At 39.6% G+C, this 17,646-nt stretch overlaps 2 protein-coding genes across 3 annotated transcripts in view; one reads left to right on the forward strand and one right to left on the reverse strand.

Annotated features, from left to right (window-relative positions):
• klhl5 (kelch-like family member 5) overlaps positions 1-9,783 on the reverse strand; it is a 62,645-nt gene extending 52,862 nt beyond the window's left edge. Inside the window, exon 1 of the mRNA XM_005456860.4 lies at positions 9,659-9,783. Within this exon, the coding sequence (XP_005456917.1) occupies positions 9,659-9,660 (2 nt within the window). The 5' untranslated portion in view covers positions 9,661-9,783. The remainder of the gene's footprint in view (positions 1-9,658) is intronic.
• On the forward strand, positions 9,757-16,400 carry LOC100691286 (uncharacterized). 2 transcript variants are annotated; one of them, XM_005456926.4, is made up of 10 exons: positions 9,757-10,094; positions 10,621-10,917; positions 11,903-12,196; positions 12,958-13,068; positions 13,354-13,407; positions 14,864-14,899; positions 14,978-15,016; positions 15,112-15,144; positions 15,254-15,301; positions 16,249-16,400. In XM_005456926.4, exons 1-10 carry the CDS (start codon positions 10,007-10,009, stop codon positions 16,308-16,310), a joined length of 1,062 nt encoding a protein of 353 aa, XP_005456983.1. In that variant the 5' UTR covers positions 9,757-10,006; the 3' UTR covers positions 16,311-16,400. The 2 variants fall into 2 exon arrangements, with proteins under 2 accessions (XP_005456983.1, XP_013131180.1); XM_013275726.3 differs by having other exon boundaries at positions 9,758-10,094; positions 14,975-15,016.
• The last annotated feature ends 1,246 nt before the right edge of the window (positions 16,401-17,646 follow it).

Consider the following 17,646-nt stretch of genomic DNA (forward strand, 5'->3'; position numbering starts at 1 on the left):
TGACGTATGATTATAATTTTCTGTGCGGAGAGCGATTACGATTAACAACACACAATTAACCTGCTTTCACTGATTGCTGGGAACAGTGTTTTATGTGAAGGACAAAAATCCTGTCGCAGAAATGTGGGCTCTACCAGCCAGTGTTCATAAACATCCGCCTGCTCCTTCTCAGTCATAAATAAAAGGAAATGAGATTTGCACTGCTCATGTTTGTCTGAAGTTAAAATTAATGAAGTTTTGTTTTGTTTTCGCTGTACAAGCTGTATTATAGGAATAATACGCCACAGAAAATGCAGACAATTGAAAAAAATAACAGTCAGAGAAGGAGGGAGAGAGCTGTTGTGCTCATCTTTTAGAGAGCTCTTCTATCAGTGTACAGTTGGAGAGCTCTGAAAATAGCAGGGTCATCACTGCAAAAATCACACACACACACACACACACACACACACACACACACACACACACAGAGATCTATAAAATCCTGAAAAAGATCACCAACGCATGCTGTAGTCTAGACTGTTTCATACACTTAACACACAGTTCTGAAGTGAAGCCAGTGAATGAATGGCTTACATTTGGTAAAAAAGGAAAATTAAACAAATTTAAATTCTCTGACAAGAAATCACACCTGAGGTTCATCCAATAGTTCTTACGCACTAATACCAACATATTACTACCCACCTTGATTCAGGTGATTTAACAGACATGGTCTTGTATCTGTTTCCGCAAGTCAGAAAACAGTCTTTGACAAGTTGGCGAGATTTGGAAATGATGTTTTTAGCGTATCGAGAAGACTTTATTAAGAAGAAGTTTATTAAGTACTCTTTAATTCAGCTATCTAAGCAATCCAGTCACATTATAGAAATTCAATGCATTTAGCCATGTAGAAATGGTCAAGTTGACCTGCTGAACTTCAAACTCAGCATCACAATGAGAAACAAGGATTATTTAAATGACTTTGAATGTGGCATTTTGGTTGGTGATGAAGAGTATTTCTAAAACTGGTGATCTACTGGTATTTATCCACACAAACATGAGTAGGATTTATGGTCCAAAAGGAGAAAATATCTAGTGAATGACGGAGGGAAGAAGACTGCTTAGCTGCTAGGAGCTCAGCTTAATTAACTACTTGTTACAACTAAGATATGCAGGAAAGCATCTTTGAATACACTACATGTCAAGCCTGGAAGCAGATGACCTACCGCAGCAGAGGAGTCTGGATTTGTAATACGACATTCAGGGTCAGAATTTGATGTTAACACCATGTATCCATGTTTGGATAGATTCTGCGTTGTATCAATAGATCGGGCTGCTGGTGATGTAATGGTGTGAAAGATATTTTCTTAGCACACTTTGAGCCCCTCAGTACCAACTGAGCCTTATTCTAAGACCACAGCATACCCGAGTATTGTTGTGACCATGTCCATCCCTTTATGACCGCAGTCTACCTTCTGATGGCTGCTTCCAGCAGGATAAGATGTCATCTTACAAAATTCAAATAACCTCAAGCTGGTTTTTCAACATGACACCGAGTTCACTGTACTCAAATGGTCACCTAAATCACAGCATTTCTAACCAACAGAGCAACATCATAGTGCAGCTGACAAATCTACAGAAACTGTGTGAAAATCTCAGAGGAATGTTTCCAGCACCTTGTTGAATCTATGCGAATTAAAGCAGCTCTGAAACACCTCATACTGGCAAGGTGTACCTAATAAAATAGCTGGTTATCCCTTTATTAGAGATGTGGCAGCAGAAAAATGACACAGGGCACTCTGGCAATGTCTGGCAACCCTCATGAGAAATAAAAGACAAAAATGGTGATGTCACTTATTTAACTTACAAGCAAAGCACTCTTTATTTTGCAGCGATATATTGTTGTAACTTTAACTCATGCACTCTGTCTCTTGAGTGCATGAGGCTGTACAGAAAATACCTATTTGTTCATTTAAAATTGGATCGAGTGGAAAAAAATAGAGGCCTCTGAATAAAGACTGATAAATCAAATCCAGCAGTAGATTCTTCATATTTTAGAATAAAGGGCAGTGCATCTATTTTATCTCTGATGTGAAGTGGAAATATAGCAGATATCACTCCGGAGAGGCAGTACAGACATTGGCATCGATCACTGTCTGCTCTTACTAAATGATGTGAATATATGATGCATTTCATTGAGCCTTTATGTTAATGTATTTTATAGCGTTTGCATTGTTTTTATGATACATTTAACTGTGCGTTTTTACTGCACAGCCCTGCCTCTGATCCTGCTTATCTGCTCAGAGTAAAAGTTGATGGTATGGATTGTGACCAATAAAGCATTGTAAAGTGTTCATGTTAACACATATCAACGTAAAACAAGAGGAGAAAGCCTGTGTTTTTTTCAGTCTCAATTCACAGCACACAGTTATTGAAAATCCGCTTTGAATTTTCCTTTTTACCTGGCTCTTATACATCAGCTGTGCTGGTGTGCTGCGGCAGAACCGACCATTTGTTGGAGAGGCACGCTTGAAAAAAAAGGTGCAATCGGAGCACATTGATTTTTCTTCATGTTAAAAAGCTTTTATTGACATGGCATTTTCTCACCAGAAAGGTTACGGCAGAGGAGAGACGAGAGGGAGGGAGGAGGTGAAACATAAAGACACGCTGCACCAGCACGGCTCAAGAGCTTCTTGTAAATTCACCCCACTTTAGCCCACTTTAGTGGGTGTGCTATCCTTTTGAAAGTGCAAATTATGGCCTCTCCCAACACATTCATGCCCACGCACAAACACACAAGCACGCAAACACACGTGCCTCTAAAAACCTTGAAATCCTGACGGACACAGCTAAAGAGGAGGAGACTGTACTGAGCGTGTAAGGCGAGAAATAAAAGATTCAAGGTCATGAATTCGGGGAACAAATGAACATTGTAAAACTGTGATTCAGAAAGACAGGCAGACAGACAGCTGGGCAGATTACAGCTCAAGGAGGACGGGACTGGAACCTTTCATCACCTTTAAAGATTCGCTCATGGTGATAATCTCTTTGTGAAACATCGTAATTTCTCCATAAAGACTCATAAAGCCTCACAGTGTCTTCGTCTCTGGAGAGCCAGGCGACGCCTTACTGCTGACACAGCACTAAATCACCATGCTCTCCTCCCTCTTCTCCATCCTCCTCCTCCTCCTCCTCCTGCTCTGTTTTTAATAGAAAAACATGCTCACGACTCATACCTCATTTCCCACCACTTCTCCCTTATTTCTCTCCCTTCAAATTTTTTTTATCTATTTATTTTTACCACACCTGTGACTGTGTCGAATACCATCAAAACAATCGGCACACCCTCATCCATTAGCTGCATTTAAACCTTCATGCTTTTAACAGAACACGCTTGAAACAGACAGAATATGACCTGCAGTAACTAAACTTTTGGTTATGTGGAAATCCATCAGCTGCACACCAAATAACTGTAAACGTGTTTCAGGCCACCAAGCAAAAAGCTTGTTTTTTGCTCTGTTTTTGTCTGAAAGATTTTCCCACTTCTTTAGCTGTTAATTGCTCTACAACATGCTCACCAGCTCATCTATGCATTTCTGCTTTTCAGGTACTGGCCTGGCAGTGGACAGTAAGGCATAAATGATGCTGTATGAGGAGTGATGCTAAATTAAAATAGCAAAGTGTTCAGGATGGCTAAACAGTGAATGGAAATTCACTGTAAAGCTCCTTAAAGTGAAAATATGCGTGATTCAGGCATATTGGTTCAGTTTTATCCAGTTCACCGTCTTAGTTTTGTGTGTTACCATGAGAACATTTGCAAACAGCAGCTGTTATTTAGGAGACAGAACATCCTGTCCTCATGTCAGAATGACCACTCACATCTTTATCAAAATACGTGGCAGTACAGTCCAACATCAGCCTGCTTATTTTTCTATTAACCATAGATGATGAAGGAACAGTCACCAAAGTTAGAATAAAAGCTCATGTCCATCAACCTAACTGATGCTAAGATGTTTTAGTGTGGACCAGAGCAGCTGACCAACAGACTGTCATTTTCATCCCTGGACTCGTGTCATTTGGAAGGCTAAAAAAGGTGATAGAGATGAGATAGTCTTCTTTCTCCTGAGGTGCCAGATGGTAGATGAGAGGCAAAAATGGAAACTTGACACAGTAACTATGTATAAATTTTGACAGGAGGGGATCCAGAGAGAGGCATTTTTACTGTCTCATTAAAATGTTGAATTTTACCCAGCTGTATGACTGATGCAAAGTCGAACATGCAGCGTGAGCCGAGCAAGTTTAGATTAGATAATTCTCACTTTTCTTTTCCAGAGAGGAAAATGGCTTCTTTACCCATGCTCGGTTAAAAATGTCAAAAGATAAATGATGCAGTCAGATCAGAGAAGAAAGAACAGCTGTGACGATACATTCATCAAACCTCTGAGAGGACGTTAGTGCAGCTCGCCATGAACCTATACAATGCATACAATGCACATCTCAGAAAACAAGCATGCATCCTTAACCCTGTTAAGCCTGAAACACAGGTGAGTTCAGAGCCTTTTTAGGGCTGCTCAACATCCCTAAATGTAATCGTAGCACCTTTAAAAATAAATGTAGTGACAGTAGTAGACTTCAATCACCCATCCTACTAATTATGTTACTTTTGAAAGAAACATTGTCATGTGTACCTAATTGAACTGATGTTCAATTTATGAGGTTATGAAGCGCTGATGATGGGATCAACAAAAACTACAATCAAAAGTAACACACCGGACTTTGATTTTGATTAAAGAGCCTAAACATGCTGGTAGAAGCATAAAAACAGGATTTTGGTAATTATAAATATTGTTAATTTAGGGCAGCTGTGGCATAAACCTAACACTGGGTGGTGGTCTGATAAATTTATTTCAAAGTTTTTTGTGACCTGCCCACCAACTACGAATAAAAATTAGCAGCGTTTTCATGTATTTTAAGTGTCAGGACCCTGCTGAGGTGTCATTGATTCCCTGCTAAAGAAATAAGTGAAGAAAGAAAATAAAAACCTAAATTCTTCTGTGACGTATCGTCTTAACATCAGAAACATTTTTTACACACATGAGCACATCAAACAGCGTATGAGCTTTAAGCTCTCCTCCTGTTGTACAGGGTGAAATAGAATCTCAAATCACTGACAGTAATAATGCCTTTGCTTATCTAAAAACATCAGTGTCTCTATTAAAATCCGAGTCATGGATTAAGTTCAGATATGATGTAGAAGATCATGTATCCTACATCTAATGCCTGTAAGATAACCACCGAGCCAGCCGAGTGGAGCCTGTTCTCAAATAACGTCGCTTATACCTAAACCCCTAATCTCATCACGCTGTTATATTCCAAGTCTGAACTCTCCACATCAGATTCTCTGTTAAAGCAGAGCTCCAAAAATAGCCCGTACACTGTATCTGTCGAGCGATTCTCACCTTTGACACTGTCAAAACATCTGACAGGGTGTACGGTTAATGTTCATATATATATACAGCAAATCATTGAGTCTCAAAGATGTGCTTAGTGCTATAAGGGCACCCATCTTTTCACTCTCTCTCTCGCACACACACACACTTTTCACCCCGTCAGCATTTGCACCGCCGTGTGTGTTCATCGTTACAGCCTCTGACTGCAGCGCTAAAAGTGACAGATGTGTCCTGTTAGCTATATGTGACAGACCGTGCAACAAGACAGAGCACTGTGCAACAAATGACCTGTTTGATTGCACACATACATAATATAAACGATCTGAAGATGAGCCAAAACTCCAGAGTGCATGTTTATTATAAACAAGATTAAACGTCTAAAGTTCTGCCTGTGATCTCTGGAGGCTGCAGAGTTCATTACAACCCATTAAAAGCTCAAACTAAACACTTTTCTTAGTGCTCTTGGTCTTTTCAAACTACATTATATCAGGTGAGTTGTATTATACTTTTTGGGTCCCAAGTGAAGTAAATTTCTGTCATCAGAGGGCGAGCGCAAGTGTCCATGCAGAGGTCAGTGTGCCTGAATGTTTTTTTTGTGACCACACTGACTTGTCTGCAGAGGATTTACATCACAATGCACCAACTACACAGCCACCCCCGGAGGCAGACTTCAAGCAGACTTCAAAGAAATGACAACTCAGCCCCTGGGTCTCCACCTGTCTGTCTGTGTCTGCAACAGTCTAACTCTAACCATCGGCATGTGTCATTACATATATATATAAATCTATATATAAACAAAAATCTGGCCACTAGCATCCATATGACCAGAGTAAATACGTACAGTGTAAGGAGAGTTTAACCATATCTAGTTTTACTACAAAACCAGTGAAACAGGAAGTATAAAATCTAGACTGAAAGGTGTTTGAACACCTGGCTATCCTCTCAGGCCCTCGCTCTCCGTGGACTACCTTCATCCAGCTCTCTGCAAGTCCATCTGCTCTAGCTGCCACCCAATCAACCTCAGAGCAAAAGGTCCAATCAGCGGCCTTTATTCGACAGTTTGCAGGGTTAATACAGTTCCACATTCTCCAGAGGAAAATTAAAATTTGAAAAAAGGCTAGAAAATGTAAAAATCGAAGCTAGAGTTGATTTTTAACATGCAAAACTATTCAGTAACATAGTACGGTTCACAGCTGCATGTTTATTTAGTAGTGTTAAACTACCCATGCTTCACCCAAAGCTGATTCATCCATGTTAATCCAAACCAAATACTATCAAGACATATTGTTCACTTTGTAAAAGTTTAAAGTCTATACAAGGCACTATCTAGAGATCTGCCATTATTTTGCAAGCAAATATATTTGCAGAAGGCTAGTGGGTATTCCTCAGTTAAGCTGAATATTCCCCAAATGTGCTTGGTTTGGTTTAGAATTGCAGGCAATGCCCTTCATGTGAACCAACTACATGTTGAAGTCTCCTTATTTTTGTCTTGCAGTCAGTAAATAACCTGAACAGAAATGTTTGGGCGGAGTGTTATTTACACCTGAGGGTTTAAACTAGCACATATGTGACAAACTGTCAAAAGTCTCAAACACTGAACAGCATTTTAGTGTGAAGGTGTTAAAATAAGTGATAAACTCAGGAATGTTTAATTTTATCACACTGCATGTGTCCAGTTATTATTTATTAGAGTTACAGAAATCTTGTCAGCAAAGTGACATTTCAAGTCGTGCTGTTAACAGAGTATATATAATTTTTTATTGTTGATGTTTGAGTTATCTTATACAAATTATACTTATCAAACAAACAAACAAGCAAACAAAGGGATACAAGATCTTCGCACACAACCGTCTCTAGGTTTTACAGAGACTGGTCTGAAAGAGAGATAATGTCCAGTGAGCAGCAGTTATCTGGCTGAAAGTGCCTTGTTGATGCAGCAGTCAGACGACCATCTCTGAGCAAAAAACATGTTGGACCTTGAAGCAGACGGGCTATGGCAGCAGAAGACCACACAGGTGTCACCTGCATGCTTACTGCACGATAACACACCTTGTCACAAAACTCACATCATCTCAAATGGCTTTCTTGAACATGGCAATGAGTTCACTGTACTCCACAGTCACCAGACCTCAGTCTGACTGAGCGTCTTTAGGACGTGGCGGAAGAGGAGACTGGCATCATGGATGTCAATCTCAATACTGATCATTAATGTAGTCTGATGTCTGCATGGTTTAAATCTGTGCTGTCTGTCATTCTCCGTTTTAGACTCTCACTCGTGCAATCCACCTCCTCCCCATCTCCACCTCGCCTAACTCACTCAGAGCCCTATCCAAGTCTCAGTCTTCATCTTCACCATCACTAGCATCTAGACTCCGGGGGGTCCTGTCCTAAATCCCATCACTGCTGGGATTCCATTCTGAGATGATGGGGCAGTCTAATCACTGAATGCACTGATTAATTTCTCTATCTAAATAAGTAATATTCTTTTCCCCAAATGATCTCTGCTTGCGGAAATATTTTAGCCCCTTTTAAAATTATGTTTTACTTGCACGAAGACAAATTTTCTGTAATTAATTCTGGAAATCAGGAAATTCCCGCTGTTTCCACAGGGATAATTTAGGAGGGTATTTTTCAAGGACACCTCAGCAGGGTCCTGACACTTTCCGACAGCAGCAGCTCCTCACACACAAAGACAATCACAGATGGTAAATGCATTTTAGCTAAACACTCAAAATATTCAGGAATTCTCAGAATGTAAAGCATTTTTTTCTTTTTATTTTACATAAAAGAAAGAAAGTGATTTTTTTTTTTAGTTTTGGCTTCTGCCCCCCTCTCTAAGCTACCGACTGAGCCCTGAGAGAGGCAAGCCGCTGTGGAGTGGAGATAAGGCTACACCTGCCAGCCAAGCTCATCACTGTGTTTGTGGTTTCGAGTGTGTGTTTGTCTAAGCCTCTTTCCATGTGTGTCTGTGTATGTTCCAGTCCCAGGGCTGAAAAGATAAGTGGCTCTAAGGAACCCGAGTGTAAAATCTCAGCTACACCGAACACCCAGCAGAGATGAAGTGAGACAGTACAAAATGAAAAATACATATTCCTTTCAGACTAGATTAAACTATAAAAAGCTAGGCAGAAAGGTCATTTCCTCCTCAAAAGCAACCAAAATACCTTTCAGCTCTCAAACATGTAGCAACATCACTGAAGCCACAGTGGAGACCTGTGGATATTTTCTCACACTTATCTTTAATTACAACTAATTACTGGTTTAATTAAAATATACAATAATGATCAAAAGTCTATGATCAAAAGAAATCTTCTCTTGACTACATTTTAATAATCTACTCTAAAAATTCAGAGCACATGAGAGTGTGGTACAAACATGTGGTACAAAGAGCAAGATACATACAGATATGTATAAACATTGTAGTCATGACGACCTTTCTTAAAAACTACAAACCCTTCAATGTCTGTTTACAGGGTGACTGATGTGTTTTAACTTCATGTTTTATATCTCATAAAAACCATGTGTATAATACAAACTACTGATAATCTCATGATTGAGATAAGGACAATTATGAGACAGTTTTGTATAAAACAATGGTTACAGGCCACTAATGTCTTAGTATTTCAAAATCTATAAAAAAAAACCCATCCTCGTGTATGTGATCTGTGATAATGAAAATATCACATTTTATGAGAAATGGTGGCAATAATATGATGTCATCTAAAAATCCTGCTGTATAAAAATTGTGAGAAACTCCTCTGTGGTTGAGAAGAAGCATCACAAGACAAAAAGTCTTGTGACTGCATTATGAGATGACTCTTATATAAACGTTGATCAGAAATGCGAGAGGCAGAAAAGCTGAACATGTGGAGATCGGGGGTTTTGTTGTGTGTTTGTGATCATTTAATGTTTCATTCCTAATCTTAGTATCAGTGACAGAGGCAGGTTACCACATGTTACTGTTGTTTCCCACTTTTTAAAGATCATTCACCTTTAAATGACCTTTTTTCACTCTATTTTTAACATTTGTAAAACACAGTTCTCCCTCTACAAAGAGACTACACATCCAACACATAACCGTATGTCTGTAACCTGCTGTTTACACAGGACCTGAATTCATAAATAGTCCGATAAAGTTTTTGTCTCTTTTTCCACAAGAGGATGAGCGGTCACACACACACACACACACACACACACATCCACAGTCAAACAGAAACACACTTTGTACTTACATTTTGTTGACTGAAACTCTTTGTTGTCTGTGCAGCGCTCCATTTCTCTCTCTTTCTCTCTTTCTCAGAAAATGACAGGAAGTGTAAAAGGAAGGGAAGTTGCTTCTCGCTGTGTACGTATCTTGTAATGTTGCAGCCAGCCTCTTCTTAAATTATGAACTATATCGTGAGAAGATCTTAAACTCCACCGACGACTTCTCTGATGGGCAGCGGCACGAGTGTGAATGGATGTGTTTGGTGAAAACTCGAGAGGGAAGAAGACACCACGAGCCACGAGTCATGCCTAAGCCAGTGTGAACAAGTGCCTGTGCCTGAGCGTGTGTGTGTGTGTGATCTTATGGTACAACCATGGCAAGAGCAGCACTTACTAAACTTCTTCTCCTCGTGATTCTTGCCTTCATCATCTGCCTCCCGGAATTTTTCACATTTTACCAAGGTTGGTCACCCAAACAGCTTCAGATCCACATTAATTCATTCTCTCTGTGTGTGTATTGCGTAAATGTTAGAATGTTATCCAGCTTTTGTTCAAACTTTGCATCAAAGTAAAGCTTTAGACAACATTTGCTTGATTTGCTTCCTCTTTATGCACATTGTGTGTGAAAAGACCTCTCTGTGTCGGTCTAAGATTATAAATCAGACCCAAATATAGCTCCATACAACTCTGACTGACAGCCCCTTTGAAAAGGTTTCCGTATTGTGTTGCCTTGAAAACACGTTTCTTTATGAGAGCATCTCGGTTTACCCTTGTGCTCCTGCCGTTTTTGCCTTCAGTGGTTTTTCTTTTTTGTTTCTCCATCTGTCTCTTTCTGTCAGATACAAACTGGAGGCAACAGCTTCCATTTCGAGATCTTGCTATGAGTTATAGCTTGACAGCTCGCCCTTTGCTGCTTTTCCTCTTTATGCCTGCTTCTGCTGAGAAATCAGTCTGAATTTTGCCGTGTTCACTCTCTTTATCCTTGCAGTAACAAAAGTGAACTTCTTCTGCCGTCCGTACCGACCCTGCGAACAAGTAAATCGGGTGAAGGAGGGGGAAAATGCAAAGGCTGGAAATGTTGACGCTAAGAGAGGCCATATGTGTGACCCATCTCAGACTCCAGATCAGGAAAAATGGGAGCAGGCGTGCACACAAGAAGATCAAAGCAATGCAACAGATTCGTCTTCAGACGTCAGGAGAGGCATAAATGATCCAAAAGCGAGGTGGTTCATGTGTGAGACAGACATGGAAATGGCAGAAGTACACAGAAATATCTCAACTTCAGGTATTCACATCTAGAGACTCAACAACATCTGCTTTCTGTTTAGAAAAGCTTGCTACTGCCTGAAGTTCACACTGCTGAGTGCATCTGACCCCTAAAGTCTAGTTTGTTTGGCTAGTGTGACTGTTGAGTCACACGTCTGGGTGCGGTTAAGTAAACTGTTCCCTGGTCTGCTTGAAAAGGTGGTCCAGGGCATGCTTCAGTTAAACTCTTAGTGTACTCTGTGAGTACGCTCTTAAGACTTCCAGGTTGAATCATTATGACTTTAGCATTTTTGTGATCCATCACATTTCAAAAGTTTAAGCTTATTAACAACTAATTAACTGTTTCAATTAAAAGTGACATTTTCTGGTTACTGTCACAGTGAGGACCACACAGTTCTGTGAAAAACTAAGTAGTAAGTAAGTAAAGTAAGTAGTTTAGTGGCAATAACTTGAAGCAGTTGGTTTCTGTATGACTGTATCAATCGCCCACACTGGACACACTTTACAATGGTATTTAAGTTCATTGAGGCTCACAAGCAATAATTTATGCACAGTTCTCTAAAGGTCTCGCCACTGTTGTAGATTTGCAGCTGTGCTTCATTTCATTATCCCGTTGCATAATCCGGTCTCAACCAAGCTTTAGCTGTTAGGCAGATGGCCTCACATTTCAGTCTAGACTACTTTGGTATATAGCCGAGTTCTTTGACTTATTGACTACAGGATGTGTAGGTCCTGTGGCTGCAAAAGAAGCCCAAGTCATCACCCCTCCACCACCGTGCTTCACAGCTGTTATGAGGTGATATGATATGATATAAGCTTTAAAATATGAGCATATTAATGTTTTCACTGTGAGCATGTTAGCAGGCTCGTGTTATTTCACTCTGAGGACAACTGTGCATGATTACCGCCTCAAAGAGCTGCTTGCGCTGCGATGTGTTCTTCAGCAGACAATATAAGCCTTTTACGCTCCAGTCAATACATTCACGCTATTTATCCACCCACAGCTTACGAGTCACGTCTGGAGGTGTCAGCTGAGCTTCGTCTGCCCAACGCAGAGACCCTGAATCTCACCTTGTACGGCCGCAGCAATCAGAGTTCCTTACACCTCTACCCACCTGAGGAGGAGGAGGAAGAGAAGGGTGGTGATGAAGGACAGAGGAAGGCATTCTACTGCTGTCTCCCTCTCCTGCCCAACTCTGAATCGGCCAATCAAAGCCGCTGTCTCCTTTGGTTCGCCAATCAAACGGTTTGGAATTCAACAGCAAAGGAAAAGCTGCCATGGAAACGGAAACAAAAAGGTTGGTGTCACGAGGATGGAGCTGGGCTTCTTTGATCCCCACGCGGCCAGCGTGGCTTCACTGTAAGATGGAAAGGAGATAAGAGGAAAGAGGAGACAATAGGAGACAAGGAAATTGGCCAATCAGTTTTCATTTCATTCCAAGCTGCCCACTCTCTCAGTCCACAATGGAGCCATTCTTTTCAATAGAACAAATTTCCTTCAGTTCTTCTCCTGACTTGGTGATTTTGTTTCTCCCTCTTCCTCTGTACTACATGATCACTCATACTTTCCAAGACTACAGTACATCTTAATTTACTGTATCTCTAAGCCTGTATTGATTTTGGCTTTCTTTCTTTCTGCTCTGCTCTCCAAAAGTCCCTCATGCTTAAGGCATTGATTAAGTAATATTTTCCAAAGCGCATAATGAAAGCTGGATATCCATTTCCTTTGCAATTTTTCTGCAGCACCTCCACCAGACCTTTCCATTTATGCTTTTCCCTTTCTTTGTTCTTGTTTGTTCACTTCCTCTTATTATTTATGTTGCTTCTTCCATGTCTTTTATCTCTTTTCAGTCTTGTTTCTTTACTGGTCTCTTGCCTTCTTGTCCTTCCTTCTTTTCTTCCTTCATCCACTCTACATTTTCATGTATTTTATTTTCACATGGCATGAATTTTAGTGCTGGAAGGACTAGGATGATTTTTTTTCTTTAGGTAAAGAGTTCAATAATGAAAATTATACATTATTGTTTCAGACTGTCCAAAATGTTCCTCTGTTTTCCAGATGAGTGGCAGTGTACGCTCAGAGTGGTCTGGCTGGCTCTGCTGTGTTTGGTGTTGCTGAGCATAGTAACGAGTGTGATCGGACAAATCTACAAGAAAAGGCGTTTGTGCAGTAAGAGACAAAAAAACAATCAAACAAGAGAAATCACTCATTTTATGATGCCACAACTGAAGAAACCAAAATTACATCCATGAGTCAAAATTTTGATTTACTATTTAAATTTCTAATTAAAAATGAAAAATTTCGAGATATTTTCTCAGAAGTTTGCATTAGTGAGTTGAAAGTTTGGACTTATGAATGAAAAAAAAGTTTTGTTTTGTTTTTCAGTGGTGGAAACAGGCGTCCTAAGATTTTGATCTTTTGATCAGTGAAAATGTTTTTGTCTTCCTCTTCCAGGGAAGCCGAAGGTGCACCCTGATGGCTTCAACTTAATTACTCAGCAATTAAATGGTAAGCCAGCAAAATGTGTATTCTGAAGTTACTGTACACTAGATACGTTTGTACTTCACTGGATTTCAATATTGTGAGTGCTTAAAAATATCCAACTTTAAACAAGTTCACCTTTTGCTGAGCGTGCAAACTGAGGTGCACATAAGAAAAAAACAACCATTCACACACAAAGATAAAAAACAGACTCTAATTATAACACAAGAAAAATGTTTAAATGTAGCATGTTCAGCAGCAGTGTCTGTCCAAAGGTGACAATGTGCAAAGCAAAAAGTCATGTTTAGCACTGCGACACAAGACTTCCTGCTTCTATGGCGAAAGACAAGCTTTTTCTCCTGTTTCACAAACTCCTGACCACATATTGCTATCAGAGCCACTGCTTTAGACTAGCTTCAATCACAGTGCAGAGAACTTAAAAGACAATTATTATTATGAGAAATCCTGAAGTGACTGGTTTTGTCATATTGTACAACAACCTTCTATGACAGTTAAGCACAGGTGAAACCAATGAGGGACAAGATCAGAGTCAAACTGAAGCAAGACTCATGAAAAACTGACGTCCACACCCAAAAAGGAAATGACAAAGAAACGAGTGTCTAACACTGAGGCATGAACACTAAAAGGAGGCAGACTCACAGGAACACAGGAAGCCTGAAATTACAACCCCCACTAGGATTTTCTAAGTACACAGCCCTCTGTGACATTTCAAGCAGGCCTCAAGGACAGAACACACTACCATACGGTTCATTCACCCACAATATATAACATAACATCAAATATAGAGGCAGAAGGGAGCATAATCTATTCATCAAACTCAATTTGGTTTTATTTATATTACGCTAAATGACAACAACAGTCACCTCAAGGCACTTTATATTGTGATAATACAGAGAAAATCCCAACAATCAGACTGCCCCCTATGAGCAAGCGCTTGGTGACTATGGGAAGGAAAAACTACCTTTTAACAGGAAGAAAACTCTAGCAGAACAAGTATCAGTGAGGGACAGTCGTCTTCGACAGTCAGTTGGGGGCGAGGACAGGAAGACGAGAAGAGAGACAGAGATTATTAATAACTAATGATTAAACGGTGTATAAACATAAGACTCAGCCATTCAATGTTAACAAATACATCTGGCGTCAAGAAATGCCACCTCTCACTGTAATGGTTAAAAAAATGATAAGCCAGAACAAAATGAGAACTATCAACCAAAAACCAGTGTGTTAGATCTCTGAACAAACACATTACAAACACTAAATGTGTATTTAATCTATGTTTTCATTTATATGCTGGCTCAGTACATGGTCACTTTTAGAAATCCTGGTCTGTGAAATGTCTGTATTGTCTCTGAAGTATAATATATTAATAATATACTAAGTAAACTAAAATGTATTCCAGAAGATGAGCGTGTACTTTTGTATGAAATGAGTCACAACACGCTTATGCTACTCTTTTATGTAGACGGTGCCAAAGAAAAAGAAGTCAGCCCTCCTGAAGGTAAACTGCTCAAAAAAACGTATTTACATCCGCGTTAACAGGTTTGGAGATTCTAACAAACTCTTTTTGGTCCAGCAGGGACAAACCTCCACTCATACGGGTTTCATACCTGGTCAGGTCAGTCCTTTTAATCATTCAACATCATTTAATGGATCTGATGTTTCACTGCTTTCACCACTTTAATCTTTTTCTCTTTTTTCCGGAATGGATAGGACTCTCACCAATTAAAGAAGTTGACAGTCAACGTAGGAACACACACACACACACACACACACACACACACACATGCACCTTTTAGAAAAATGACTCAGATCACAAACACACATTCTGATTGTCCTCACGTATACTTTTCAGATGACATATCAACGTTGATGGATGGAAATGCTGACCACTGCTATACTGGTAAAGTCTTTACTGGAACAATTTTACAGGTTCAAAGATAAAGCTGTTGGCGGTTATGACCACCAATAACCAGCTGGTTGATGACTTTCAGATACTCTTGCATGCATTCAAGACTTAACTTGGGAGTCTCTCCATGCAACCAAAGGTTGATTAATTATATGCAGTTCAGTTTTTAGATGCTATGGGTCGGCCTTTAGTCCTGTCCTTACCAGCGTATTGCTGGATACGTTATTTGAAACTGCTGCATGGTTGGGAACCACATAGCCCTTCACTGTCATACTTGTGTGGTAATCTGCGAATGGTGCTACGAGAGCTCAAAAACTCCAAAGTGTAGCTTTAAATATGATGGACTTAATGCATAAATATAAAAAATATACCAATGTGTAGCTAATTATCATTGCGGTTCAACTTGAAAAATGAAACGTAAAAATGAGGTCAGAGGTTAAATGTGACGTGATATTTGGATGCAAACTATAATGTGATATTTAGAATACCCATACACCAGTATCATTTCCTAAATGTTGCCAATACAAACAAAGGCAGTAGTAAAGATAAAGACATTTTATGATGGTTTGACCTTATAATACACACAACACTTATAAGAATCATTGTTTCTAAGTTATAAGGCTTTTTGGTAATTTTGGACCAATAAATCATTAATTTGACATTGAGGATTGTGGTTGATGTGAGCCAAATTTTGAATGGATTGTTAACACGACTCCATTCTACAATAGAAAACGTAAAGTTTTATGGGAATTCATTCCAAACCTTTTGAGTTATGGTGTTTACAGACAGAAAAAACGTAATGTTCCTGGTGGAGTTAATCGTCATGGTTAAAGTGTAAAAATTCACCTCAGTAGACAATTACTACAGAGTATCAACACATCAGAAGCCTTTTAAAATGTCATCTAACAGTGCGCTTGGTGCCTTTTTTCTGTTGTCTTTAGGTTTTCTGCATCATCGCAGCCATCCCTCCGTCAGCTCCATCAAAGACGAGCAGGCTCGATGACAGACGAGCAGCCAGAGGAAGCTGGAGGAAAACAGCCGCCTCATTTACCAGCATTACTAATGGTGAAAATAAAGAAATCTGAACCACCTACATGTGCTTGTGAACTTATTTTCAGCATATCATCTCTGAAGCTTTGTCTATGTTAGCACTTTATTAGAGGACAGTCTCTACACATTATTAAACTATCAAAAGTTAAATAAATGGATTGGCCTTCAACATTTTTCACCCTGAAAGAACTAAATTATTTTGTATTCTGAGTCAGATGCATGGCTGATAAACAGCCTTACCCCGTCTGGTTATAGCTGAAAGGAGCCAAAACATTTTGACAGCACTGACTAATATCTTGTTTGCTTAATAGCTTTCCTTGCCAGCATCCATGTATCTCTAAAACTGAAGAAGAAGCAGAGGGAGAGAAATATTTATCCTTCAGAGATCGAGGTAACTGTGGGCTAAGCGCTATAAAGTAATTCATCTCAAATTCTGTAGAGACGGCGGTTCAGAAGGAGGAGAAAAATGTAGAGCATAGTTGAGATACAACACATTTGACACATCTCTGCGGTGATGTGTGAGATGAAACCGACGTGGTATACATTTTTGAATGTTGGAACGCACGATCGAAGGCTTTGTTCTGGAGTAAAAACATGTAACCTATGTGTGCATGTAAGGCTGTCTTTGGGGTGTTTAAAGTGGAATCACACAAAGGGCACAGCAGGTCGAACGCGAGTAACCACCTGGTTTTATTTCACCATAAAAACATTAAAGAAGCCAGCCTTGCTCTGCCAGGAAGTAACAACCTCCAGATAGCAGCACCTGCAAGGCTCACGTCTTACTGTGAATCTGCTCTTTCTGCAGTCAGTCGTACACCACCATCTGGAAAACATCTGTATTTGCAGCACATTTTCAGAATTATTAAACCCAATCGCTACTCTTTTACTTTTACGGTGTGACAATTTCCACCTATCAAGATAGTTTGTAGCTTTTATTTTTTTTAAATCTTTATGCAAAACTCTTAACACATTCTCACTCAACATGTTTGAAATGATGGAGGGTGTCAGAGGGAGACATGAAAAATATTTTAACTTATGGGTCATTCCATCTCATATCGCTCATCACGTTTTTAGATCATTTTCTGCTCAACCACTTGTGTATTGCTTGAAAATCTAATGGTTTAAAACTTGGATGACTATAATCTAGCTGTGAAGTTTCGGCCTCGTGTATTTTGTGGACATGTTTTTTGTTTTTCTGAGGCAATGTTTGAACATGAATATCTAAAAAAAATATTCAAGATAAAAGCCTAAATCTTTCTTTCTCCATAAGAATGAATCAGAGTCTGTAA

This window comes from Oreochromis niloticus, linkage group LG6 (genome assembly GCF_001858045.2).
Source record: "Oreochromis niloticus isolate F11D_XX linkage group LG6, O_niloticus_UMD_NMBU, whole genome shotgun sequence".
Taxonomy (NCBI): domain Eukaryota; kingdom Metazoa; phylum Chordata; class Actinopteri; order Cichliformes; family Cichlidae; genus Oreochromis; species Oreochromis niloticus.

Bases quoted from the DNA above. Each gene is read 5' to 3' on its own strand.
- LOC100691286 (XM_013275726.3), top strand. From the start codon at position 10,007: ATGGCAAGAGCAGCACTTACTAAACTTCTTCTCCTCGTGATTCTTGCC. The intron at 15,017-15,111 runs GTCAGTCCTTTT...CGGAATGGATAG, and splicing joins CGGGTTTCATACCTGGTCAG to GACTCTCACCAATTAAAGAA. The intron at 15,145-15,253 runs GTAGGAACACAC...TATACTTTTCAG, and splicing joins TAAAGAAGTTGACAGTCAAC to ATGACATATCAACGTTGATG.